Source organism: Ostrea edulis, chromosome 1 (genome assembly GCF_947568905.1).
Source record: "Ostrea edulis chromosome 1, xbOstEdul1.1, whole genome shotgun sequence".
Classification (NCBI taxonomy): domain Eukaryota; kingdom Metazoa; phylum Mollusca; class Bivalvia; order Ostreida; family Ostreidae; genus Ostrea; species Ostrea edulis.
The window spans coordinates 100,554,239-100,579,269 of NC_079164.1; the positions used below are offsets into that span (position 1 = coordinate 100,554,239).

The window sequence follows — 25,031 nt, forward strand, 5'->3', positions numbered from 1 at the left end:
CTTGCGACTGATTGCTGCGGAATCTGAATTCCGTCTGAGGAAAATAGAATCATCCGGCAGATGTCCGTAAATTCGCTGTGTTATTATATTCGCGTTATTTCATTATTCGCTATTTATTGCGGTGGGCGTGTCGTGTTTGAGGAGGCCTCGTGCCACAGGCGTTCATAGACAATCTTTTATTTACACATTATACGATATCCTGTTTCATTATTTACCTATAATTTATGTAAATTCTTGAATTTTTAATATTGATATACTGGGGAAAAAATATCGAAATATCCTGACATTATTAAATTGATGATTAAATATTGGTAAAACATAGTTAGATTTTGAAGTAAGATTTTATCAATAGGGTATCTCGTACACCCGTGTTACTGTACTCAGATTGTTCTCTAAAGAGACCCCAGCTAGTGTGTTCCATAATTATCAAAGGACCTGGTGCGACAATAGGCATTCAGGACTCTAGAATTTCACCATTCTCTGATACAATCTAACTGCAAAATTCATTAATTTTTCATGTTGAAATAGTCAACAAGAGCTCTTCAAGGCGGGACAAATCCCCTCGCAATGAGTGTCTACAAGCCTTATAAATGAAATCCCTTTCTGACCTTGACCTTTGACGTTTTGACCCCAAATTTAAAAAGGTTCTTCCTCTTTTGATATGAAAATGCTTCACGCCAGCTTACATCATGGTTCTACCTCGAGGGACATGAGCTGTGAAAGTGACGGCAACCATTTGTTTTCTCACAAATATCTCAATGGCAAAGGAATATATATCAATGACTAGAAGAAAAAAACCCCGTTTATTTTGTACAAAAACAAGAGAAACCTAGTAAAATTACGTTACTACATGTTCCAGTGTCTGCTTTGTTACTACATGTTCCAGTGTCTGCTTTGTTACTACATGTTCCAGTGTCTGCTGTGAGGGTTAAAAGTCTTTGAAATAATTCGATACTGTTGTTATTACTGAAATATATAATATAGAGTAATTTTCATTGTATTCAATTTTTTCTCTCACGAAATTACAACTAATGCCCGTCTAAAAACATTTATAGAATAATTAGATATTTGCAACTAATTAGAGAGAGGATTATGTTTCTTTGAGTATATTATGTTAATATCTTGTGGACATACATGTAGATTGCTATTGATTATTAGCTGTTTAATGATGATATTTATAAATCCGGTACTCTCGATGACGTGTGTTCGAATGCAGCTTTGACCTTTATCACATTCTACATTTTGTCGTCAGGAGCACATCAGAGAAAGTTGATATGGATGAAAAGTGGAGGGTATTTTCAATAATATTTTGATTTTTAAATTTACTTTACTTAGTCAAAAAATGCATTTTAGTAGAAAGTAATAGGGGGGGGGGGGGGGGGGCAATCAACAGATCAGCAGTCAACACATTATATAGCGACTGAGCTACCCAACTAGACAATCAATTTCAAAAGGAATAGACAAATATTGCTGATATTCATATTTTATCCATGTTTTAAAAGGAAGTCAGACATAATGTCGATGTAGCATACCTCTTAAGTGCCGCGAATACTTGACAAAAACACGTGAAATAAATGCGGTATCGCAAAACTGTCTTTACTCTATATCTAATGAAGGGTTGATTATACTGGGAAGTGAAGTTATACATGGATCTCTAATTCACCTTTGAACATAAGTAAATTAAAAAGATGTAATCTTGAATCTGGCCTTATCTGCAGGGGGTAGATTAAATAACCACAGCGTGAACGTGTGTTCCTGACAGAGATTGCTTAATCTATAGATACTAAATTGATAAATGGTTTCAAGTCAATTTGTAACATAACACCCGGAGGTTACCGGCATTTGTCGTTAATATAGTCTGGGGGTGTGTCACCTTTAGTCTAACAGATCAATTGAGCTGTGTTTTTATGTCATTTACGATTTTCTTTATATCATTGTTTTGTGATGACATCGCAATCTGTACTTCATCATTTCCGATACGAGTTACAAGGAATCGTGATTTGTTTGTGTTTATTTTGCTGTAAGGATATATATTCTTTAGATTACAGAGCGTGACGTGCACGTGCGTCGATGTTTGTGCTTTATCTTCATTCACCGGTTCATGTTTTACACGACGCCTTACAAAGATTCGATTAATGTGCGCCTCTCCCCCGCCGTTAACGATAGGTGGTAGTGTTTTTGCCATTCTGTCGGCATGCCTGGCTTCGAGCTCACGTTCATCACGCGCCTGGACCCCGTCAGATGCCTATGTCCCCTGTGTCGTCTGCCCATGAAGGACCCTGTCATCATCTCATCGTGTGGACATCGATTCTGCGACGTTTGTCTGCAGGAGTATTTCAGGTAAAAAGGAGAAAAATAAGTCATTCATATAATCAGTGAGAGTATTATATTATGATATTACAATGGTATGTAGATATATTAATAGCTCTGTTGTAACTCTCACGTTTATTTATTTTTTTAATATGATGTCATGTTTGTGTGTTGGATCAGCTGTTAATTTTATCTGTGTCAAGGTGTGCACATTAAGGTGTCAACAATGTGTGGTGTTTAGAAACCTGATGCAATATACGCAATATTTAAAAGGAAATTTGAGAAAACATATAGGACCATTATTTATTTTTTTTGGTTAAAAAAATAATCTATTTTGGTGAGATGACTTGGTTGTATGCAAATAAAACACCGTATTTTGTTTTTACTTTCTATTTATAAGGATGCGATGTGATTTTAAATTATATACCTTCAAAATAGTTCTTGTTATGAAATCATCTTGAAATTATTCTTCAATTCACTGAAAGCATGGGAAGAAGAAGAAAGCATTTCATGTAAGAATTATTAATTTCTCATAATTTGTTAATTGTTCAAATCTGTTTTGATTAAAAAATATTTTATTAAAGTTATTTTCATCTAAAATGATGATATATGATACTATTGGCCCATTAATCGTGCGTGTATTATGGATTTTTGCTCCTGAAATCATTATACTGAAATATCGTGTTATTGATTCATGATTTTTATAAGCAGTTAATGGTGTGTGATTAAAGGTGGACATTAATTCAATATAAACAGGGCAGGTGGCTGGATGTGATACACAAACCACTTTAATTGATTCATGGCTTTTGTATGGACAAATCAATGTACTGCTCCCAGCAAATGACCATTTGTATGGCTATTTATTGGTAATTATCACAAGCACCTGCAAAATTCCAACTGAACCATCTCATAGTGTATGATAGACTACCATACCATGTTTTATAGACATTTATACTTACAAACAATTTATCAGGAAAAAATATCTTTTTACACTTTGACCCTGCACAAAAAAATATTTTTCTCTCTTGTGAAAGACTTTAAAGAGCTATAATCCAAATGGTTTAAATATGCTCATTAGTGTGTTGGTAGCTTGTACAATTTAAATGTAAACAAATATTTCCTTTTCTTTATTTGTGTGAAGATGATCTGACTAATGGAGCCAGTTTGACAGGACATTCTGATCTTTTGAGCTGACCCTGTCCCGGCTGTTTCCTGTTTATACTGAGGGTTGTTGGAGGGGGGGGGGGGGGGGGGGTATATAATCCCAGTGTAATACCATTAAGCCTTGGACTGCTTACACATCCTTTTTGTAATCCCTTGCCATTTTAGTTTGATTTATGCACAGGAAGTGTTTAGTACTTATTTGTATTGACAGAATATTTATTCAATTATCGGCTGGTTGACACTGACAGCTCACAAGAAAGTGACAGATTTACAGAGTAACCCCTATCAGATTCAGCTATACAGGAACAAGGCCATTCTGAAGATTTTTAAAATTAACTGCATGACTGTTTTGAAAGTTTGTAAAATTTGTTTCAAGAGGACTCAATATTATTATAGTATATATACAAAATCATTTTATTACTTACCAATCATCAAAGCTGCTGTGAATGTCTTATCGCAAGGCATGCCCCAAATGGAACTAGAGGCCCATTGGCCAAAAAGCTCACCCGAGTCAACTTGGTCCTGCTGTACATCAGGAGATTTTAAAATGATTCTTTATATACACTCCTTATTCCCATGTAAAAGTTTTGAGCTGACATATTATGACCCCAACCTAGCCCCACAGTGTAATGACTTTGGCCCATGTGAACTAAAAATGGTGGCAGTGGCAAAATTGTTTAGGAGATATTATGAAGACAATCTTACTACAGTATAATACAGACAAAATGAACCCCCAGGGACAGCCATATCTTGTTATAATCATAATTCACTATATCTATATAGAAATCATTCCTTACTTTTGAAAATTCTACTTTGTTACTATGACTACCGTTAACTTCACTATAATAATTTTCAATACAGTTGGTGCTTTACATTATAATCAATTAAAAGAAAATAGTCAATGCTCAATGAAAGATAAAGACAAATTTCAATGTTGTCCATATATAGTTAACTTTTGTTAAACTCTGCAGATTTCATGTTTGAGTATTAATTAAATCTTTGGTGAAAATTTTGTTAGCTGCGCGGTCAAGGTTGCGAGGCTAATAATTGTGAATTTTGTTACAATAGGACTTCGGGGCATTGAGGGTCATGTTTCCATAGAAGAATTGTTAAATTAATGTTATTGTATTACTTTTTGTATTACTTTTTTCTCCATTATTTTTGAGATTCTGTCAATATAGTGATGAAACCTGATACTTATAGTACACACTGAATCGTTATATATAATGTCCGTAAGCACACACATCAATCTGTGAATTTTTCTTAAGGGGGGGGGGGATTTTGATTCTTAGTTCAGTCAGCATTTGTAGGAGGAACTTGGACGTGAATAATCCCATTACTGTAGTAGGTCCTTAAGGTCCTGCTATCAATGAAATGGGAAAATAGAACACGCTAAACAGATGTCAGGTACAGATAAATTATCTCCCCCTTATCTTAGTATGCTTTAAGATCCTCAAGGGGCAACACATTCAGATACTGCACATTCTTTACTTCATATAAACACTTAACAAAGTTGTAAGTCATCTGTGTCAAGTTACAAAACTAATGAAATTACTATTTTGCATGGAACTAAAATGGTAAGATTTTAAAAACAAATATGCTAAAAATATGAGTATGCTAATTTATGCCATAATTATCTTAGATTTTTCATATCTTTTTGCCTTGTTGTTTCAATATATGGACCACATTTTCTATCTATCTTTTATATAAGCTGTTTGGATTTTATGGTTATATATGGTTCCTTATAAACCCAAACATTATCTTAAGTCATGGGGACTGGGGACTTAAGCTGTAAATTGTCTTGTTTAGACGTTTATACTCCTTGAAAACCTTTTGTGTTTACTTCAAGTACACTGCACTTTTATAAATTGACTATACAAAGACTGAGGACTTTGAGAGACATAGAAATCAATGGATCTGAAATAGCTACAAAACTTCATGAATTTTCATTAATCGTGGGCTTATCGCAATAGGATGATCACTGCCCAGAAAAAAAGGTGTGGAATGATAAAGAAAATCCATGCTAAAATATTGACAATTTTTGGTTCCTTCACAGAAAATTATTAATTTTTACATCTCTGAGTGTTATGATGTCAGAGAATCCGAGGATATTAATGACTAGGATCAGAGAATGGTTTTTATTGTGATATTGTGTGAAAATTAGTCTAAAGGGAAATCAGGCTTACACAGTGTAGTGAACTACAAAGACATTCTTATATAGACAATCATGATATATCACATACAGGTTTAGGTAACCTAGCAGTTGTACAATTTTAGATCTCAAACTGTGAAAAATGGTCAACTCTCATTCCTTTAGGCAGGTGAAAATTTCTGCATTTTTGCTATTTAGCAATTCATATTTAGTTAGCAGGTGATAAGACAATCACATGTATTGCAGAATTTTAAAAGAGCGTCAGATGTTGAATGAAATTAAGTGGCACCGCTTTGTTTAACACTGAGCTGAGGGTATTGACACAGGTAAACTTAGCACCTGCCCCTGAAGTGAAATCAGTAAACAATCTCTGAAAACATCAAACAATTTTCAGAATAAACCCAATCTGCCCACCAAGTATAATTTTCTTCACATTCCTGTTCAGTTTTTAAAGCAATTGTCCTTCATTGTTGGGCAGGGTTTGACCGGCCCCTGAACGCGTGCCGATGCTCTGCAAATTACAATATTCATACAAAACATCCTTTATGGTCAATTGAAGCAAAAGTTCAAAATAAGGCTGAAAATTTAAATGCTGACAGCTGGGTCGTGTGCCTTCCAAAGGATTAACCAATCAAATCAACAAGATTTTGCCACCTACAGTTAAACCCCATCTGTCAGATTTTGGGGGAAAACTTAAATTTTTGTCATCCGGTCTTCTGAATTATTTTTCTGCTTCTCTGCTGCAAGATGGGGGTGGAGGAGATTTCTTCCCAGATTCAGAGAAATGATTTATACAGGGCTAGCTTAAAACTTCTGCAACACATTAAACAGTAAGTTATTCATTGTAAATTTATATTAGTTTATCACATATGTGTGCGTATATTGTAACTTTTTTGTTTTCTAATTATTCAAGTCTTGTGTAAAGAGATTGTCAATGGATAAATTTTATATACATCTGTAAGTGAGGCCTGGATTTCTCGAAAAGAACTTTTATAGTCAAAACTTTAAACTCGAGTCTGAGATTTTACTCAAATTTTGGCTGCTCAAACAGAAGAAAACTGTATGCAGTAAGAGTCTTTGTCTAACACATCAGAGCAAATGATTATTGCATTAATTAAAATCGGCTATCAGCATCAATTTATGAAAGCATTAATGTAAAATGTTGACTAGCTGCTTTATACTAGCTCTAAAGGACATAAAACTATATATGAATTAATGATAAATGAGAGCAATAGTTTCAGTTTTGTCAGAGAGACATCTCACAAATTAAGGTGATTATTAATATCTTGTGTATAATTAGGAATCTACAGTTTAAACAGGTTATTCAATTAACAATATAGATATGATATTGATAATTGATGATTATTTTAAGATAATATGTATATACATGTATATGTATCTTCTTTAAGTGAAAAGAACCAATAAACGAAAGGGTACGTCATCAATCAGCTTCATGAACATATATAACATACAGTATTATAATGCGTCCATGTTTATACAGGGCATGTGTCAAATTCATGCAAGACATAGCTGAAATAAATCATCAGGTTATATTTCAAAAGATATTGATACAGTTGAAATCTTTTAATCTCTTTATAATTGTATGTAAGTATATATACATATTGTGCTACTTTCTTTGGAGAAGTGGACAGGGATGGCCTACATCCATGGATTTTATGCCTCAGACCACTTCTCGATTAAGAGAATAGCATATACTGTCATTATGTGTACTCCTTGATGGGGACCTCCTTCTACAGGTGGGTAATAAGTGCATTTCAATGTCCAGTGATTCTGCTGGCTGATATGAACTATATGGATCCAGTTTTACTGCTAATAGATGATGTCAAGCATCTGTGCGACTGAGAATAAAAAAGCAAGATTGGATGAGATCAATATTTTATGCCTCTTGGATAAAAATCTCAAATTGTTGATCGATACGCGCTGTGTGCCTGATACCGCCAGCTAGTTTCCTCCTTCTCTGGGTGGATGTCAAATTTTATGGGATTTTCAGTTCTGTGTGATTTTCACAGTTGGGAGTCCACGGTTTAATCATACTGGACCTTTACAGAGGGCTATAACAACAAGGAGGATTGGTGTACTCTGAAACCACTAATTATCATCTGGACCTTTAATTCTCAGACTTTGGTGGGTTGTGTATTATGTTTGAAGGTGACTTTAAATTTGAGAGTAAAGTCATTTATGAGGAAGTGTTAAGTTTCATGTCCTATTGAATGTAATAGTTAGCTACATGATAACATTGCTAATGTCGTATATATCATATATATACGTACTATAAATGACCAACGACACGACAACATGAAATTGTCAAATTTTCAGGACGACACTATGAATATTTACATATACATGTAAGCACATAAGAAGGGACAGGTCGTCCCGAAAATTTGACAATTTCATATTTTGTGTGTCGTTGGTCATTTTAGTGCTTTATATAATCCTGATTTATTTGACCTCGTATCTATATTCAGATCCAACACTTTGGATGTTGAGTGTCGTTGGTTTTTAGTGACTTATATAATTCTCATGAGTTGCAAAAATGCTGTGATTGGTGGCATTTACTCTTATGATTTAGCTGGCATCTGGCGTGGGCATTTGTGTTCCTTTACCACATCTTGGTTTTGAACAAAAATGCTCCAAGTCTAAATGTGTTAAGGTTGTACGGAAGAGTTGTTTTCCGATTACGGTGTTACCTGAGGAATTCTCAGACAATTTTCTATAATGAGGGCCAATATTCCCTCTCTTTTGGATTCCCTGTTTTGGCTGTCATTCAAGGTTGTCTAACTTAAGGTTCCTTTCAATAATGTATAAAACCATCATAATTCTAATTTGCAGAGGGTTCTCCACGTCTAATAAACATGCATGATGCATGAATTGTTCTTTTTTACTTGTACATTGTATCATTGTATTACAAATTGTAACAATCCTGCCATTATGTTATATATATTAATATACATGGTAATGTGAACAATAATGTGAAACAATGGCCTCCATGGTTACGGTTAACTGCTTGACGATATCAGGTCTTTGAGAAAAGTACTTGAATAAAAAGATTTGTCAATTCAGCTTCATCACAGTTTCAATGTCTAAACTCATACATTGAATGAATAGCTTGATTTTGGATCAATATGTGGATATCATTTCGACTAAATCTTTATGCAGTGATTCATTGCAACCTTTAGGAAAGTGATTTAACGACATCATTAGTGTGATGGCCGTTCAGTATTTGTATTTGATACTGGCCAAACAATTTACGTAGATTGTGGTATACTGAAGGATTCCACTAAGTTTGTTTAAAATGGCTGAACCCTTTAATTCTTTGTACTTTCTCTTCTTCTAAATTGGTCTCTTTGTTTGATGTGGGTATAGTTTCTTTGTGGAATATTGTCTCCTGTTTAAATGGATTTTATTAGCTAACAGGACCAGACAATCTGTTCACAGTATGAATTTTTTGTTAACCACATGTATGTATAACAATATTGATCAATGACTATTTTACTGACATTCGCTGATAATGTGCATTTTGTAATTGTAGTGGTGGGGTATCAAAATGCCCGGAAGATGACAGACCATTGGACTATGCACAGGTAAGAGTCTAATTGTGTAATGCTCAGGTAAATTTCTTATTCATGCCTGATGGAAAGCATTCACTGATACTAAGACCCATATTGGATTGAACTTCCCTGCCTGCTGAGTCTTAAAATGGGGCTTAGGGATGTCAAAGGAAGACCTGGTCCGGATCCCTGCTGTTGGGCTATTATTGTTCTTTGTGAATCAAAATCAGATTGCCTTTTTAAGATGGGACATAATGGTAACCTCTGTTACTGATGCTGCAGCGTGATGCTGTCATTAAAAGAAGAGGTTATCTAGTTCAGTGCTGAGCTGCAGTTGATGAAATCAGCATTGCTCGTGCAGTAAATCTATTCTGAAGTTTTTTTTATTAATATGACTCCCGATCGATACATGCTTGGTTCACCGACATAATCTGGACCAAACATCAGGGAGTTTGAGAATAAAGATCTGCACTTTATGAAGCTCTGAAGTGGCTTGTGAGTGCTGATTATAGAGATAAGAATCTCATTTGGGGTATACTATTCTAATCATCTGGCCATAGGTCTGTGCATTACTCAATTTTCTTCTCCATTAAACTGTACATTTGACCCAGGCTTGACCAGATTGGTTCAGTGTGAGGAGATGAATTTAAGAGTACCCTTTTTGATGGAGCCTCTATGATGTTTCAGGTAAGAAACACAATATTTAGAGACAGGTTTTCTTGTTGGGTATCATCAGGGATCGAGTCCGGTGGTCTTTTGTCCAGAAAACTGGATGAATCATTGAGGTGGTTAAATATGTTTTCGTAGAGTATCAGCAAAGCATCCAGGAGTATTTAGGGTCGATTTAAAGATTTATCTATCTAATACACCTACCATTGTGAAGGCCCAGACGATTAGGATAGATGGTGAGTTGTGATAGTGGATGTTCATTTGTGTGCAATGCTATACAGTGGGTGATCATTCAGTGGGGAGTTTTATAGACAGTGGGTAGTGGTATATGCCATTCAGTGGGTAGTTTTATAGTGTGATGCTTTACTAGCTCCCAGTAAATCATTCTGAAGACCCTGAGTGTGGATTATATCATAAGGAGAGGTCAGAAGGGTGTTTCTACAGAGATGACCCATTGGATGGTGTACTGGCCACCAACATTACACACCATAAAACATCATTGATCTGGTGTGATGGATAGAACAGGAGCTTACAAACGAGCATGTACCTGTTAAATTGACACCGGAGCTGTAACAATGTGACCCCTGACAAGTTATTGGAAACAAGCAATGAATTAAAGGAGGCAGACTGGGGGATAATCCTTTGACATAGATGGATGGGATTTTCAGTGCTGAGGTATATAATTACCGTGATTTGTTGTAGCTTCTTGTTCATAGCAGATTAGAAACATTTTATTTACAAGAGCAATTAAAAATATTGTTGTTAATTAAAATAGTGCTCTGTCCTTCTCATACAAAGGTTCTATATGGTTCCAAATGTGTAGTTTGTCAGTGGGTGTCTAAAGAGGATATAAAAATTCTGACTGATTTTCTTATATTGTATATCACAATAATCAATAGGAAAAAATATCAACATGTAATTTTGCCTTTGAAGTGGTCAATTAAGAAGTGAATTTCATTTTGGAAAATACATGAGGGCATGACCTGGGATGATTCTTGCTGGCATGTCGTACTTCATGAAAAGTAATTGCCAGCTGAAGTGTTGCAGTTTACATGTTAATATTGAATTGTTTTAGACTGCCAGCATTAACTGGGAGAAATAGGGGTAGATAATGGAAGGAAGTTTGTGGGGATGCAATAGAGAGAAAATGGCAATAGGAAGAGAACTGATGGATATCACTTGGGGTGAGGGGGGTGGGGGTGGGGGGGGGGAGGTTGAGAATTGTGACAGAGTGAGAAAGAAAAGTCACTGACAGGGGAGAAGGGGGCAAAGGAAAGATAATCATTAGGGGTGGGAGTCAAGGCAAAATTGTAAGTCCCAGAAAATTCCTGTGAATTTCTCATTTCCATATCCTGTCCATCTTAAGCAATGTGCAGTAATCATCACCCCATCACATCACCCCTGTCCTCAGAATGCCCCACCCCTGTCTTCAGAATGCCCCACCCCTGTCCTCAGAATGCCCCATCCCTGTCTTCAGAATGCCCCACCCCTGTCTTCAGAATGTCCCACCCCTGTCTTCAGAATGCCCCTGTTATTACCCCTGTCTTCAGAATGCCCCTCCCCTGTCTTCAGAATGCCCCATCCCTGTCCTCAGAATGCCCCACCCCTGTCTTCAGAATGCCCCACCCCTGTCTTCAGAATGCCCCACTTCTCTTCATTAATTATTTCATCCTTTATGTTTGATATTTACCTGGAAGGATGTAATCATTTCCCTGTGTATTTTTTAGCTGAAATATATTTCCCAGCACAGCAATTACAAAGTGAAATCTTATTCCGCAAGTGTCATGAAAACTTGTACATGTTGTAGATTGACATCATATTAGATTTCATTGATCAGAAAAGAACTTTATTTTCTCATAAGGTAATAAATTAAGATATGGATTTCTCAACATCATTTAGAAAACTTCAACAGGAAGATTTTATTAGATGCAAGAATTGTTTCCTCAACAGCCACACGTAGTTTAGTAACAACATTGATATTAAGAGGGTTCTATGGTTGCACAGTTCTTTACTTTAGTGGAAATATTTGGAGATTGTGAAGTACTCTAGATAGCAAAATCCAGGTGAGGTATGAAAATGAAGGTCTGTTTATCTGTTATTTTGTCTGAAGAGGAGACAAATTGAGAAGAGTGACAGCTGTGTTGCTTTGTGAAAACGTGCAGTCACAATTCATCGGTAAAAATGGAGGCCTATCCATCGGAAGTCATCCCTCCGGAAGGAAATCAATGAAGTCCTTCTCATTACGCAGTTTATGATATATTTTACTGAAAATCATTGGATGGGAAATAACTAGGCATTTTGTGGTGTGTTTGTACAGATTCTGCCGACTTTGTGTTATGTTTTAATGGATTTTGTGATATGTTTTAACGGATTCTGAGGGTCAGTGCACCATGTTTTGTCATCCATTGTATACCTGTGTTGTTTATGTCGCTGAGTGGATAAAAGAGTGTCAATTGATTCAAACTCATTTTTAGACAATTTAAGACATTTGCCAAAAAGAGGTCTTGAATCTTTAAATCACAAAGCAGTCTTAAAATATGATATACCTATGTAGAGATAACACAGGAGATGGTTTGAAATTTAAAACTCTCTGAAGACAAATTTCATAATAGATATGGAGAATAGGGGAAAAAGCTTGATCACCCAAGTCAGCAATCTCACAAAGAAACTTAAACAAAACAAAAATAAAAATGTCCTAAAAATGAATAACAGAAAAATGGGGTAGAAACTGATGTTCTGAAGATAATGAGACTAGCACCTCGATCATGCAGCATGTGAAAAACAAGAGCAAGACTACCAGCCTAAGGGGAATGTGTTAGCCAACACGATTCCATGTTTGTCATTAGCATCAAAAATTCATTTGATGTTTCAGATCTTATTCCGAGGCTGTGTTAATCAAGTGTAATACAGAGAGGATTGTAAATTCATCTCCTAAATCCCTAATGTCAATAATTAATGAGTTTTTTTTTTTTATGTGAATATCCTGTGAAGTACTCTGAGAGATATTTGATAGATATATACTAAATTGAAACCTGTTTACCATCTTAAGCCCGAGTTATACTGCCAACATGGTTTACAATTGCTTTTTGATTGAATTTTTGACTTATTTAATCAAAACGTTTATTCTATGTTGATACGGAATTTAATGAACACCAGTGGATAGGAATATTTGGTGACATTTGGTTTGTGAGAATTTAACTCTGGCAACATGTGGTCGGAATGAGATAATGTTGTGCATCCCTGGACAGGAGAATTGTAGCAGCCTGTGATCTCATTACAGATTTATCCGGATGAGGATCTAACGACGGAAGTCATGAACAGCCTGGTGCGGTGTCGGAATTCCAAGGATGGATGTCGATGGATTGGCAAGCTCCACATCTTACAGGTAAAGTGCAGGTATCAGTATCTCGTAAAAAATAACTGATCTAAATTAAATTCAAATTTTAGATGATTAGAATTGTTCATATACACAAAGCATGTCTTTATTTTATCAAATGCAAAGAAATTTATAAGATTTTGTTTTTAATTGCTTTGTTCCATGTTAAATTTTTAGAGGGCTGAGATGAAGTCTGAGAGGAAATAATTTGTTCATAATTTGTTTTCGATATGGTCTGCTTAATTTGATTGAATATGAATTTGTTTTAACGAGTAACACACACATTTGATATCTGTAACACGTTGTGACTGATCATTATCACTATTCACTAACAGTATCGAGTAACAGTACTAGCATCAAATATCTCCCCATTATTACTGAATTTCATCATGTGATACAGATAAAATTGACACCCCACATATACTTCGCAACAAATCAATTTTAAACATCATGAAACTGAAAACTTGAATATCAATATGAAAGAAATATGTTGTATTTAAACAGCAAGTCCTTGCATGTATTTATGTCATTCTTTAGGTGAAATAAAATTAAGTAGTCAGATTTGACATTTTAAGGGAGATAACTGTTACAGTCATATCTGCTTGTTTTCTTCAGACACATCTGGACGAGTGCCAGTTTGACTCAGTGCCCTGCCCCCTGAGGTGTGGGGCGGTGCTGTCCCGTCTGGACTTGGAGGACCACCTAGAATTTACCTGCTGCAGACGCCAGGTGGTTTGTGACTTCTGTGGGAAGAAATTCCCCGGAGATGTCTATGAAAAGGTAATGATTAGCAGCGCGGGTAACAAAAGGTAAAACCACGGATGTTTCACATGATCAGCAGAAAGTTACAAGTAAAAACATAGGAATGAAATGATACCTAAGCACCACAGGTGTTTCACATGATCAGCAGAAAGTTACAAGTAAAAATGTAGGGATGAAATGATACAGCACCTTCATGATTCGACACAAATCAGAATTTAATAATCTCCATTTCATTGTGTTTAATTTCCAAAACATACAATGAATTATTGTCTTGTAGACATTTATACTAAACATGAGTTTTATTCTTCTTACACAGCAGCATTCAGGGCAGTGTATCTCAGAAGTCCTGTGGTGTGAGAACAAATGTGGCGCTCGTCTGGAGAGGCGGTTCCTAGCCAACCACATGAGAAACGAATGCCACAAACGAACAGTTCACTGTCAGTTCTGTAACAGGGAATTCGTACAGGAGACATTGCAGGTAATTGGAGAAAAAAAGAAAATATGAATAGTTCCAGACTGATAGTACGGGTATATATATAGATCATTGAGACCCTAGTATGGAGGGGGAGGGGGATGAGGCTTTTCTATTTATTGTATGTTTATTGATGAATAAGTCTTGATATCAAATATTCTAACATGTAATTCTTGATATCAAGAATTCAGTCATAGTTTCTTGATTTTAAAAAACATGAAGGAATTCCTTCTGTCAATAAAATGAAGTTTATAGATTCATTCTATAGATATTTTTTATAAGAATCTCTATTAATTCTACATCCAAAGTCTCTGAGATTATGGGTGATCAAAGTTTGGAAATGGCTTGTTTCTTTTTCTTGCCAGTCTCTCCCAAGGTTGTCGTTCTTTAGAACCAACTTTTGGTAGAGGTTATTGACTGCAATGAATTGACTGCAATGAATTCATTGCAAGTTTTCTATTGAAACTTTTAGATATCACAGCTTACTCATAAATCTAGTTAATCAACATTCTCTGCATTGCTTACCAGATATATTTAAGAACTAGATTTTTGAAAATACATGTACATGAGGGATATGAATTACAATACTTCATGCTGGCATATTTCAAAGAGCTTGTTAGTACTTCACCTAAAGTATGCCGGCGTAAAGCATTGCAAGATCATTCATCATGTGTTCTCAAACATTTATTTTTTATATTTACATTCTACTATCATTTCTGTCAGAATTCCTTACAACCATTAAAATAAATGTACTATAATATTTGTCAAATAATTCTGTAATCATACTCGCATTGTTTACTATACTGTAGCATATACACGACGAAATGCCTATCATTACATTTTGTAAATTATCAAAGACAAAAACTTTGGAAATGAGAATATTTTTTTATGAATCATATAAACAAAGCATTCTTTTGTCAGTATGAGGCACATACTTTTCGAAAGGGGGCATATATCTTCAAATGCATACATTTTCAATGGCACTCAGAAGAAAAAAAATAGCCCACTTGATATTTCAGCAAAGAAGTAATAAACAGAAAATCCACACTTCATATGCTACTTTGCAGGATAATTTTATAATACAATTTTTATAAAAATTTTATTTTTTTTTAAAATCAGCATTGTAAGAAAATATGTTAAAGTAAAGAAATGTTTTTTGTATATAGACTCATCAATACCATTGTCCCAGATTCCCCGTGGTGTGCCCCAACAGGTGTGACCCCACAAAGATCCCGCGGGAGGACCTTGATCTTCATGTCTCTGAACTCTGCCCCTCGGCCACCATTTCCTGTTCCTTCAGAGATGCAGGATGTAAACACAAGGTAAGAGTTAACTCCCTTTGAAAGCATTTTCAATCACTGAATTTTACCGTTAGGTGGTATGCTAATTGATGAATTTATGTAGGGAATCTACATAAGTCGCGATGATACTTAAAAAAAAAAGTTGTCATGATTTCAATGAAATTATAGTTGAAGAAATATATGAACATTTATTTTATGATATTAACATTTGCCTTTGAGGACATAGGATGTCCTCAAAAAATTGTTGTAGAAAAAATTGTTATAGAACTTTGTAAAACCATTTGTAAATGATTTGATAATGCTGAAAACCCATATTTACCATGAAATTTCCTTTGAAATCACTTTTGTTTTTGTGTAATTTACAAGTCTTTACTTGAAAATTCAGTGGGAAAACATTACCAAAAAATTGTAATCCCTCAAAACTGTTTTTATTAGTGCATTTCATGTAGTAATGACCGAATTGGATGTACATTGTTGTTTTATAAAATCCCTCGTAAACACTGCAAAATCCTACTTCATTTGATGCATCCAAAATCTTGGGTATCCTATGGCTTTAAACTTTTGGAGCAAGCACACATTAAAGGACTGTAGTACAATCCCCTGAACAACGCCATGTTTACCTCCAAAACATGAGCATTTGACTAGAATTTTACTATTTTATCAAATTATGATGCAGACAGATTGTGAAATAGACTTTTCTGACGTTAAAATACAATGGATATCTCATACTATACAGCAATGATTGAAGAATGTAAAAAAAATTCCTGTTATCTGGATGAAAAAAAAGTTGAAATGAAGAATCTGAACTGTGTTAAAACAAAGAAAACCTATAGTGACTTATGTTTTACAAATATTACTGTGTGCAACAGTGTGTTGTCTCAGGAAAAAAAGTGAAGAACTTTCCAACATCTAAATGATGCATCATTCTGTTTGGTTTATTGAAAATGAAGCTTTGAAATAATTCTGTACATAATACAAATCTCTAAGTTTTGAATAAGTCTATATGTAATACTGTGACATATCTAGTTTTGGATGATTTAGGTGGTGTTTATGTACAATAATATTTTGAAATGGAAAACTTTCAAAACTTTATTTAGTCAAAATTTAAGTTAAAAAAAGAAGATTAAAACCAGTGATGGACTCAAACCAGTGATCTACAGATTAGCAGTCAACAAGTTAACTCAAACTGAGCTACTCAGCTGAGCAAACAAATTTAAAAGGAATATACAAATATTACTGATATTTATTTACCATTTATGTTTTAAAAGGAAGTTGGCCATCATGAAAGTATAGTATTACTTCCTAAATAAAGCCATGTTACAACAAGTTGCCACTGGATATCATTATGATAGGGATAAATTGGTAAAGATTCAACACGAATCTCTGAAATCTTAATTTTCCTGTTTGTAGTGTCCAAGATTCAGCATGGAGAAACACATAACAGACAATGTACAGCATCATCTCAAGCTCATGTGTGATTTATCAAAATCTCAACAAAACCAAATCACTCAACTGTGCAATGCCCTGTATTCACTCACGCACGTCACAGATGGTGTGTTCATCTGGAAGCTCGAGAACTATAAGCAGAAGTTCCTGGAATCGGCGTACAAGAGTGTAGAACTTGTAAGTGAGCCATTCTACACATCAAGATATGGCTACAAAATGGCTGCCTCAGTGTTCCTGAATGGAAATGGTGCAGGAGAAGGGAAATATTTATCAGTGTACATAAAAATCCTCCCAGGGGAGTATGACAACATTCTGGAATGGCCATTCACGTTGCCCATTTCATTTTCCATTTATGACCAGAATTTGGAATATGACCTGAGAGCAAACATCACTGAAAGTTTTCTGCCAGATCCAACATGGAAGCACTTTCAGAAACCAGTCAAAGACACTTCCACTCTGGGTTTTGGTTACCCCAAGTTCGTGTCTCACGAAATCCTGAAAACCAGAAACTACATCAAAGATGACAGCATTATCATTAAAGTGAAAGTAGACAGCTACAAAAATTGCATGTCTCCATGACTACCTCCTTGAAAAATCAAATGGATAAATGTTTTCATTATTACGATATTTAATTTTATGTATTGTAATTGTAAATTATGGTATTTTAAAATCTGTGTGTCTTCATACCTTGTTTGATGTATGACAGAAGTATGTAAAGAATGTGTCCCTGTCAAAAGAAGGAAGCCTTGTTATTATATTACTAACAAGGCCTACATTGACTGATTGCTTTCCACGATTTATCAATGTGTGTTTGTGTGTGAATGAAAAGTGAAATTGATTGATTGTTATTCCATATACACCTCATGTCACTATTTGAAATAAATAATTGAAAACTTGACAGATTTAAAAAAAAAATGTATTCATGATAGTGATGATTACTAGGGTTCTGATATGTATGCAAATGTGATGTTTAATTTTAAACAGATTTAACAAGGAATTTAATTCATCAGATCATGATTTTTAATTTATGATGATTGAAAAAAAAAAGTTGTTTTCTTAACGATACAGCTGGTCTTGCCAGTGACATTAATTTTCTTGATCCACCGTGTGTAACTCAAAACTGAAACTTGGTTCCGTTTTTGTTCTCATCCATAAACCTCATTAATTTATTTATCATTTTACTGTAAACGCTTTCCAAACCATGAAATCCGTAGCTGAAATGGTTTGATCTAGTTGAGGAAGCTACAATAATTTTCACAAGTTACGAAATTAAATCACCGATACTTGCCAAACAAATGAAATCTAAAAAGGCGAAAGAGATGTGACTTCCTGGAGGAAAACTTGCACCTTAAACAAAACCTTCATTATTTTGGAACACTTTCGTATTCATCTCACGGCGTTTAATCATTAGGTGGATGCAGTTTGAAGTATAAGCTTTATATAAATTATATCCACATTTGACATCTTTCAATTAATGATGCACGTGCCCTCTTCTACTAATAGAAACAAACGAATGTCTGCGACGGACGTCCGGTTCTGGTCTGCATTTTGACGACATTGGATGCAGTGGAGTAACTTTCTTTCCAGCCAGTTTATGAACTTGGAATATATTACAGAGATTGATTTATGTATGCAATAGATGATATACACATCATTGAACGATTAATCAACAGGAAATCTGGATAAAATAACCTGTCGATGATCGCAGGTAGATGTGCTAGCAGTTCGCCATTTTCTGTGACTGATTTTGGTGAGAGACATGGAGTTTCTTTACCAGTGGCTGTGTTTGGTGTGTGCGTTGTTTCAAGCTTCTGGACAGATCCTTTCGGGGGTAAACAGCATTTCTTTTACTTTTGTTATTCAAATTTTGTTTTTAAGAAATGGACTTTAACCAATGATATGTTGAGCGTTTAGATGTAAATTGCTAGTGTCAGTGGGAGTAAATCATTTCTAGTATTGATATCGTGAGACAAATATATTGTTCGTTCGTTTGTTTTAAGTCCCTTCAATGTTTATTTCACTGATACTGGGATATAACCAGCTGTAAAGTACCGGTCGCTCAGTGGTAGAGTGTTCGCTCCATAACCGGGAGGTCGCAAGTTCGAGGCTCTTTCATGTCATGGCCGCGTCAAACCTAAGACGTAAACATAGATAAATCTAGTGATTGCTCTTTCGCCAAACGCTCGGCATTTAAAAGAAAGGTTAAGATAATGAACAGTGAGAATCATGGATCTTTAGGACATGACCTTAAAAACAGAGGTCACGTGTCGTGACAGGCGTTGGCACGTTAGAGAACCTCACTGCTACAGTCGTAAGCGCTAAGCATAGGTCTAAATTTGTAATCAACTACAACTGGTGACGTCTGAATATGATTAAAAAATTTCTACGGGGCGTAAAACAAACAAACAACTAACAAGCTGTAGATGAGGTGCCACAAATTTAGCTCATGCGTGGCGCTCAGGGCCGTAGCAGGGAGGATTCTTTATCGTGCCAACGTCTGCCGCGACACGGGACTTCGGTTATTAAAATATTACTCAAAAGACCTACAATTCTTATTGTAAGTGCCATGCGTTTGGTCAAGGAGCAAGCACTACCTATTTTTACGTCTTATGTTTAACACGAGTGGGGCTCAAACCCACGACCTTTCTTCACGAAACGAACGCTTAAACCACTGAGTCACCGCGACCGGTGCACGTAGGACTAAATATGATTCAGTACAAGTGTTGACACGGTGAGACTGAATGGTGTTAGTTTGAATAAATTCAAATTAGTACAAATCCCGTTCAGAGGGGAATATGACACCGAATCTGATTCCTTTTTCAGAAAGCGCATGGAACCACACGGCAGACAACACAACCAGGCAGGCTAAATAGGCACGTGAATACTGTTTCTCAAGGCACCAGCAGTAAAGTGCGTATTCCTGAGACGAGACAAGCGGCACTGATGGGTAATAAAGGATCCAGCCCTCAAATGATGACAATGATGCCAGGATATTTTCTCTCGAAATTTCCCTCAACTCGAGCGACGATGGCGCCTGGAATTCAGAGAAGCAGTTTAGGAAGTCCACATCCATTTAATACGAATGAACCTCGACACGGAGTGGTAGGGTTCTTAATGCAAACTACCCCTTCCCCGAGATTAAAGATGATACAATCCGTGAGTGCAATTGTCAGAAAGGAATTTGTTCCCCCAGCTCAAGAGAGAATACCCATAAAACGTTCAGATCAGCCTTCGCATTCAGTGACTGTTAACTCGCCTTTCCGACAGCTAGTAAATTCACGTGGTACTGAAATTTCACAAACACCCTCATCCAATACCCTGCAAAACGGACCGTTTTCCCCGCGAGGTTTTCCAGGAAGAGTGAAACATACACATGTTTATAATAATTTACAAAACGCACGTATTCAGCAACAGGGAAAGGAGCATGCCCATACTTCTCCGTCCAATGTTTTACAAAATGGTAATAGTAACCAGCACTCATTATCATCAAGAACAGGACCTCCGCGAACCCCACCTAATGTTTCACAAAATCTGCCTGTTCAACAGCACATGTCAAGAGTAAAGGATGTGAAAACTTCATCTCGAATTGTTCAAAATCCTCAGCATCAACCGTCACAAAAAATGAAGCATGTAAAAATGTCATTATTTCATGCCTTGCAAAGTCCTTCATTTGCTCCCCAAAATGCACCACAGAATAGAATTGACAATGCACAAACTTCTGTTGTCTCACATAACCAGCCTGCTTCCAAGAATACTGTACCAATAACTAAGAAGCATGGTCAGACTGCTGTTAAAATGCAAAATCAAAGTGGCCATCAGCTTTCAACACCCATAAGAGCTGGACATACGCAAACATCATCCAATGTTGTACAGAATCCGCCTGTTCTTCAACATATACCACCAAGAGCGCAAACGTTAACCAGTGTCTATCAGAACCCATCTAATCTACGTCATGTTTTACCACGAAAAATTAAACATACAAATGATCCTTTACATTCAATACCAACCCATTCGCAACAACTAGTAAATTCCCGTGGTACTGAAATTTCGCAAACGTCCTCATCTAATAACGGACCGTTTTCCTCGCAAGGATTTCTTGGAGGAGTGAAACATACACATGTATCTAATAATTTACAAAACGCACGTATTCAGCAAGATGTTCAGCAACAGGGAAAGGAGCATGTCCATGCTTCTCCATCCAATGTTTTACAAAATGGTGGTAGAATCCACCACTCTTCATCCTCGGGAATAGAGCCTCCGCAAAACTTATTAGATTTTTTACAAAGTTTACCTACTGCACACCAGGTACCAGGATTGAGGGATGTACAAACCTCATCTAGAATGTTTCGAAACTCATCTATCCCCCAGTATGACCCACCACGAAAAATAGAGCAAGTGCGAACTCCGTCATATAATGCCTCAAAAACTCATTTAACTGTTCCCCATAAAGTAGCATCGTCATCAAGAATTAGAGATGCACCGACTTCATATGCTGTTCCACAAAATCTTGTTCCCCAAACAGTGACACCAAGGAGTATGGGGCATTCACAAACTTCGTCCACTGGCTTGCGAAAACCACCTTTTCCCCAACATGAAGCTCCACAAAGAAATGAACGTACTCAAACACTATCAAACATTTTTCAAACTACACTTAATCCACAGAAGTCAACAATGAAAATGGAACAGGCAAAAACGGCACCACCCTATGATTTATCGACTTCACATACTTCAAGACATGTTTCACCTCAAGGAATGGAGCATAGGACTAAGGCCTTACAAACTCCAAGCATTTCAAATCGTTTAGCATCTGACAAAAAGAATCCTCATGATATTTCTTCATCAAGTGTTATTCGAAATCAACATACTTCCCAAAATCAAATAAAGATGGAGAATTCACACACTTTATCATCTAACATTATACGAAAGCTTCCAGTTTACCAGAATGTTGCAGCACGAAAAATGGAACCCCGACAAACTAAAAGTGCGCTAATTTCATCCACCAATATTGTTGAAAGCATCCCTTTTCCCCTGCAAGAAACTAGACGAGTAAAGGAACCAAGGGGGATAAGACATGCTCAGACTTCGCCGTCTAATGCGCTATACACCTCACCTATTCCGAATTCTCTAACACCAGGAAGAGTAGAATGGACTCAGAAAACGTCACCTAATTCATTAATTAATGGACGTCAGGAGAATGTAGCACCAAAAGGAGTAGAAAATGCGCATATATCAAATTCCAATATATTGCTTAACTTGCTAGTCGACCAGCAAGAATTACCACAAGGAATGAAGAATGCTCAAATTTCATCAGCTAATATCATACGACACTTGCCTGTCGACCAACAAGTATTACCACGAAGAATGAAACATAAACAAATTTCATCGGCTAATATCGTCCGATACTTGCCAATCGATGAACGAGCACCACGGCGACAAATGAGACACGTGCAATTTTCATCATTCAGTAACGTGCAAATTCCAAATATTCCCAAGCAGATGAAATCTCGAGAAATTAATAATATGCAATTTTCACCACCAAATACTTTATCAAACGTGCCGGTCCGACAAGAAGCAATTGCAAAAGAAATTGCGGCTGTGCAAACTCCATCTTCGCAAAAGAGAGCTATTCAGACTAAGCAGCAACAGAAACGACAAGTTATATCCAATTCGCAACTTGGGGAACAAGCCAACAGCAAAGTCCAAACTACTAGCCATAGAAAGCAAAGAGGTTTGCCCAAAGCGCAACCAGTTCCTACAATAATTAATGGTAAGAAATATATGGTAAACCCGTTGTTTATTGGTCTCCTAAAGAATTACTTTGCAAACGCAGGCCTTGATATGAAAACAGGACATTCTAAAAGCGCAAACGGAAAGAAGACTGCCCAAAATGTGAATATGATTGACAAGAAACAGAGATTTCAAACGAAGTCTCAAGGAAAACGCAATGAGATAAAAATGTCAGATACTCAAACGAATAATGGAGGAGTGGGAAAGGGACAAAATCCATTTCCAACAAGAAATGTAATACAAGCACGGATCCTCAACGAATCGTCTGTGAACAATCAAAAAACACAAACTCAAGACATGAAAACTACCAGAAAAATAGATATAGGTGCGCACCCTAGTACAAAAATTCCCAATGCTAGATATACCACTAAAGCAACTACTCATCCATACAGTTCATCGTTAAGTAACGATTATTCAAAAAAGACCACCCAACCACACACGCCGTATGTACACACTATTCGTGTTACAAGTACAACCACAAAACCAACGACTGCGTGGAATACAGCGAGAATGAGAAGTACACCTCCACCTTCATCCATTCCCAAACCCTCACAACCACAAAGTGTGATAAAAACTACTACACATACAACCATAAAACCGCCATTACCAGTTACACAGACAACAACCACTGCACCTAAGAGGAGAAAGGCACTCTTGATGCCCTTCAGGAAGATGCCTGTAAAACAGATGATAACCCAACCTATTACAAAACCAACACCATATCTTCCGACCCCAATTATTCACAGAATCCCAAGCGCTTCCAATGCTAATATATCAACAACATTATCTCAGAATCTCTCTACAAATACTCCGAGGACATTTACCAAAGAACCAACGATACATGCAAAGGATGCTACCACTACACGTTCCACATACCCTTCCATGACCAAGGTAACGACATATGCACCTACATTAACTTTCCAACCTTCTGGAGGGACACAGACTGTTATTGATACACCATTAAAGCCGGAAACACAGCTTTCTAATCCATTCAATGATAGTTCATCGATTAATAATACAAGCTCTACGACGAAAGTCGTTCCTTCAGTAAAGACCACCACTCCCCCTGGGTCTACACCCAAAGGCATTACCGTGGCAAAGAATACCACTCTTTCTGGTTCAAACAAACTACGGACGCCGGATCAATTATCTAATCCTTCACAGAAGCAGACCCAAAAGAAGACAGAGCCAAAGGGAAAAAGAAAGGAACAGACAACTAGTCCCATCGACATTCCAAAGAAGAAACCCGTGAACGTACGACTTGGATTCGAACTCAATCATTTTAGGCATACTGATATGAAATCTCAAAAGGAAAGTAATAAACTGATCGATGGTGAAGGAGTATTATTTGGTGATATTTTTAGATACAGTAATGGATTGCATCCTTCCGGGAGGGTAGGAGTTCATAAAGGTTTTGCTGGATTCAACAACCGCGTAAACGACGTGGAATTATTAGTGTTGAGGTAGCTGCTCCTTTTGGTATCAATGCGCTATATGATATATAGGACACAGATGATGATGGGTTACGGTTTCACGGGAAAAGGTGGAAGATTAATTGTTTCTCTATTGTTGATGTGCCTCCGTGCAACTCCGTGTAAGCTTGTGCAGATTCGTACTAATAGATATCCAATAAATCATTTAACTGTACTAGTTATGTTTTTAATAGAGAGAAAATACACGACACCACAACTCTCCTTACAATGCTGCATGGTGTACCCCTCCTTTCTGTTCATACATTAATGCTGGTCATCTTATCTGTATATACTGGGAAACATTTAATCATGTGCATTTTATCTATGTATACTAGGAAACATTTTATTTGTGTCTACTAGGAAACCTTTAATGCTGAATATTTTATCTTTGTCTACTTGGAAACATTTAATGCTGAATATTTTATCTGTGTCTACTAGGAAACATTTAAAACTGAATATTTTAACTGTGTTTACTAGGAATCATTTAATGCTGGCCATTTTATCCGTGTTCATTGGGACACATTTAATGCTAATCTTTTCTGTGTATATTG

At 36.3% G+C, this 25,031-nt stretch overlaps 2 protein-coding genes across 10 annotated transcripts; both read left to right on the forward strand.

Moving 5' to 3' along the window:
- Positions 1-1,815: 1,815 nt before the first annotated feature.
- LOC125670024 (TNF receptor-associated factor 4-like) lies at positions 1,816-17,905 on the forward strand. Of its 9 annotated transcripts, none has more exons than XM_048904924.2 (7): positions 1,816-2,340; positions 9,177-9,228; positions 13,145-13,249; positions 13,856-14,020; positions 14,319-14,480; positions 15,641-15,796; positions 17,186-17,905. In XM_048904924.2, exons 1-7 carry the CDS (start codon positions 2,195-2,197, stop codon positions 17,798-17,800), a joined length of 1,401 nt encoding a protein of 466 aa, XP_048760881.2. In that variant the 5' UTR covers positions 1,816-2,194; the 3' UTR covers positions 17,801-17,905. The 9 variants fall into 9 exon arrangements, with proteins under 9 accessions (XP_048760881.2, XP_048760898.2, XP_048760889.2 ...); XM_048904941.2 differs by lacking the exon at positions 1,816-2,340 and adding an exon at positions 2,650-2,822; XM_048904932.2 differs by lacking the exon at positions 1,816-2,340 and adding an exon at positions 6,359-6,456.
- An 814-nt stretch (positions 17,906-18,719) lies between these two features.
- Positions 18,720-24,655, forward strand: LOC125664840 (mucin-17-like). Its single transcript, XM_048897639.2, has 2 exons — positions 18,720-19,052; positions 20,045-24,655. The coding sequence occupies exons 1-2, from the start codon at positions 18,981-18,983 to the stop codon at positions 24,473-24,475; spliced, it is 4,503 nt and encodes a 1,500-aa protein (XP_048753596.2). The 5' UTR covers positions 18,720-18,980; the 3' UTR covers positions 24,476-24,655.
- Positions 24,656-25,031: the final 376 nt, after the last annotated feature.

Bases quoted from the DNA above. Each gene is read 5' to 3' on its own strand.
- LOC125670024 (XM_048904924.2), top strand. From the start codon at position 2,195: ATGCCTGGCTTCGAGCTCACGTTCATCACGCGCCTGGACCCCGTCAGA. The intron at 2,341-9,176 runs GTAAAAAGGAGA...TTGTAATTGTAG, and splicing joins TGTCTGCAGGAGTATTTCAG to TGGTGGGGTATCAAAATGCC. The intron at 14,021-14,318 runs GTAATGATTAGC...CTTCTTACACAG, and splicing joins CCGGAGATGTCTATGAAAAG to CAGCATTCAGGGCAGTGTAT.
- LOC125664840 (XM_048897639.2), top strand. From the start codon at position 18,981: ATGGAGTTTCTTTACCAGTGGCTGTGTTTGGTGTGTGCGTTGTTTCAA. The intron at 19,053-20,044 runs GTAAACAGCATT...TTCCTTTTTCAG, and splicing joins CTGGACAGATCCTTTCGGGG to AAAGCGCATGGAACCACACG.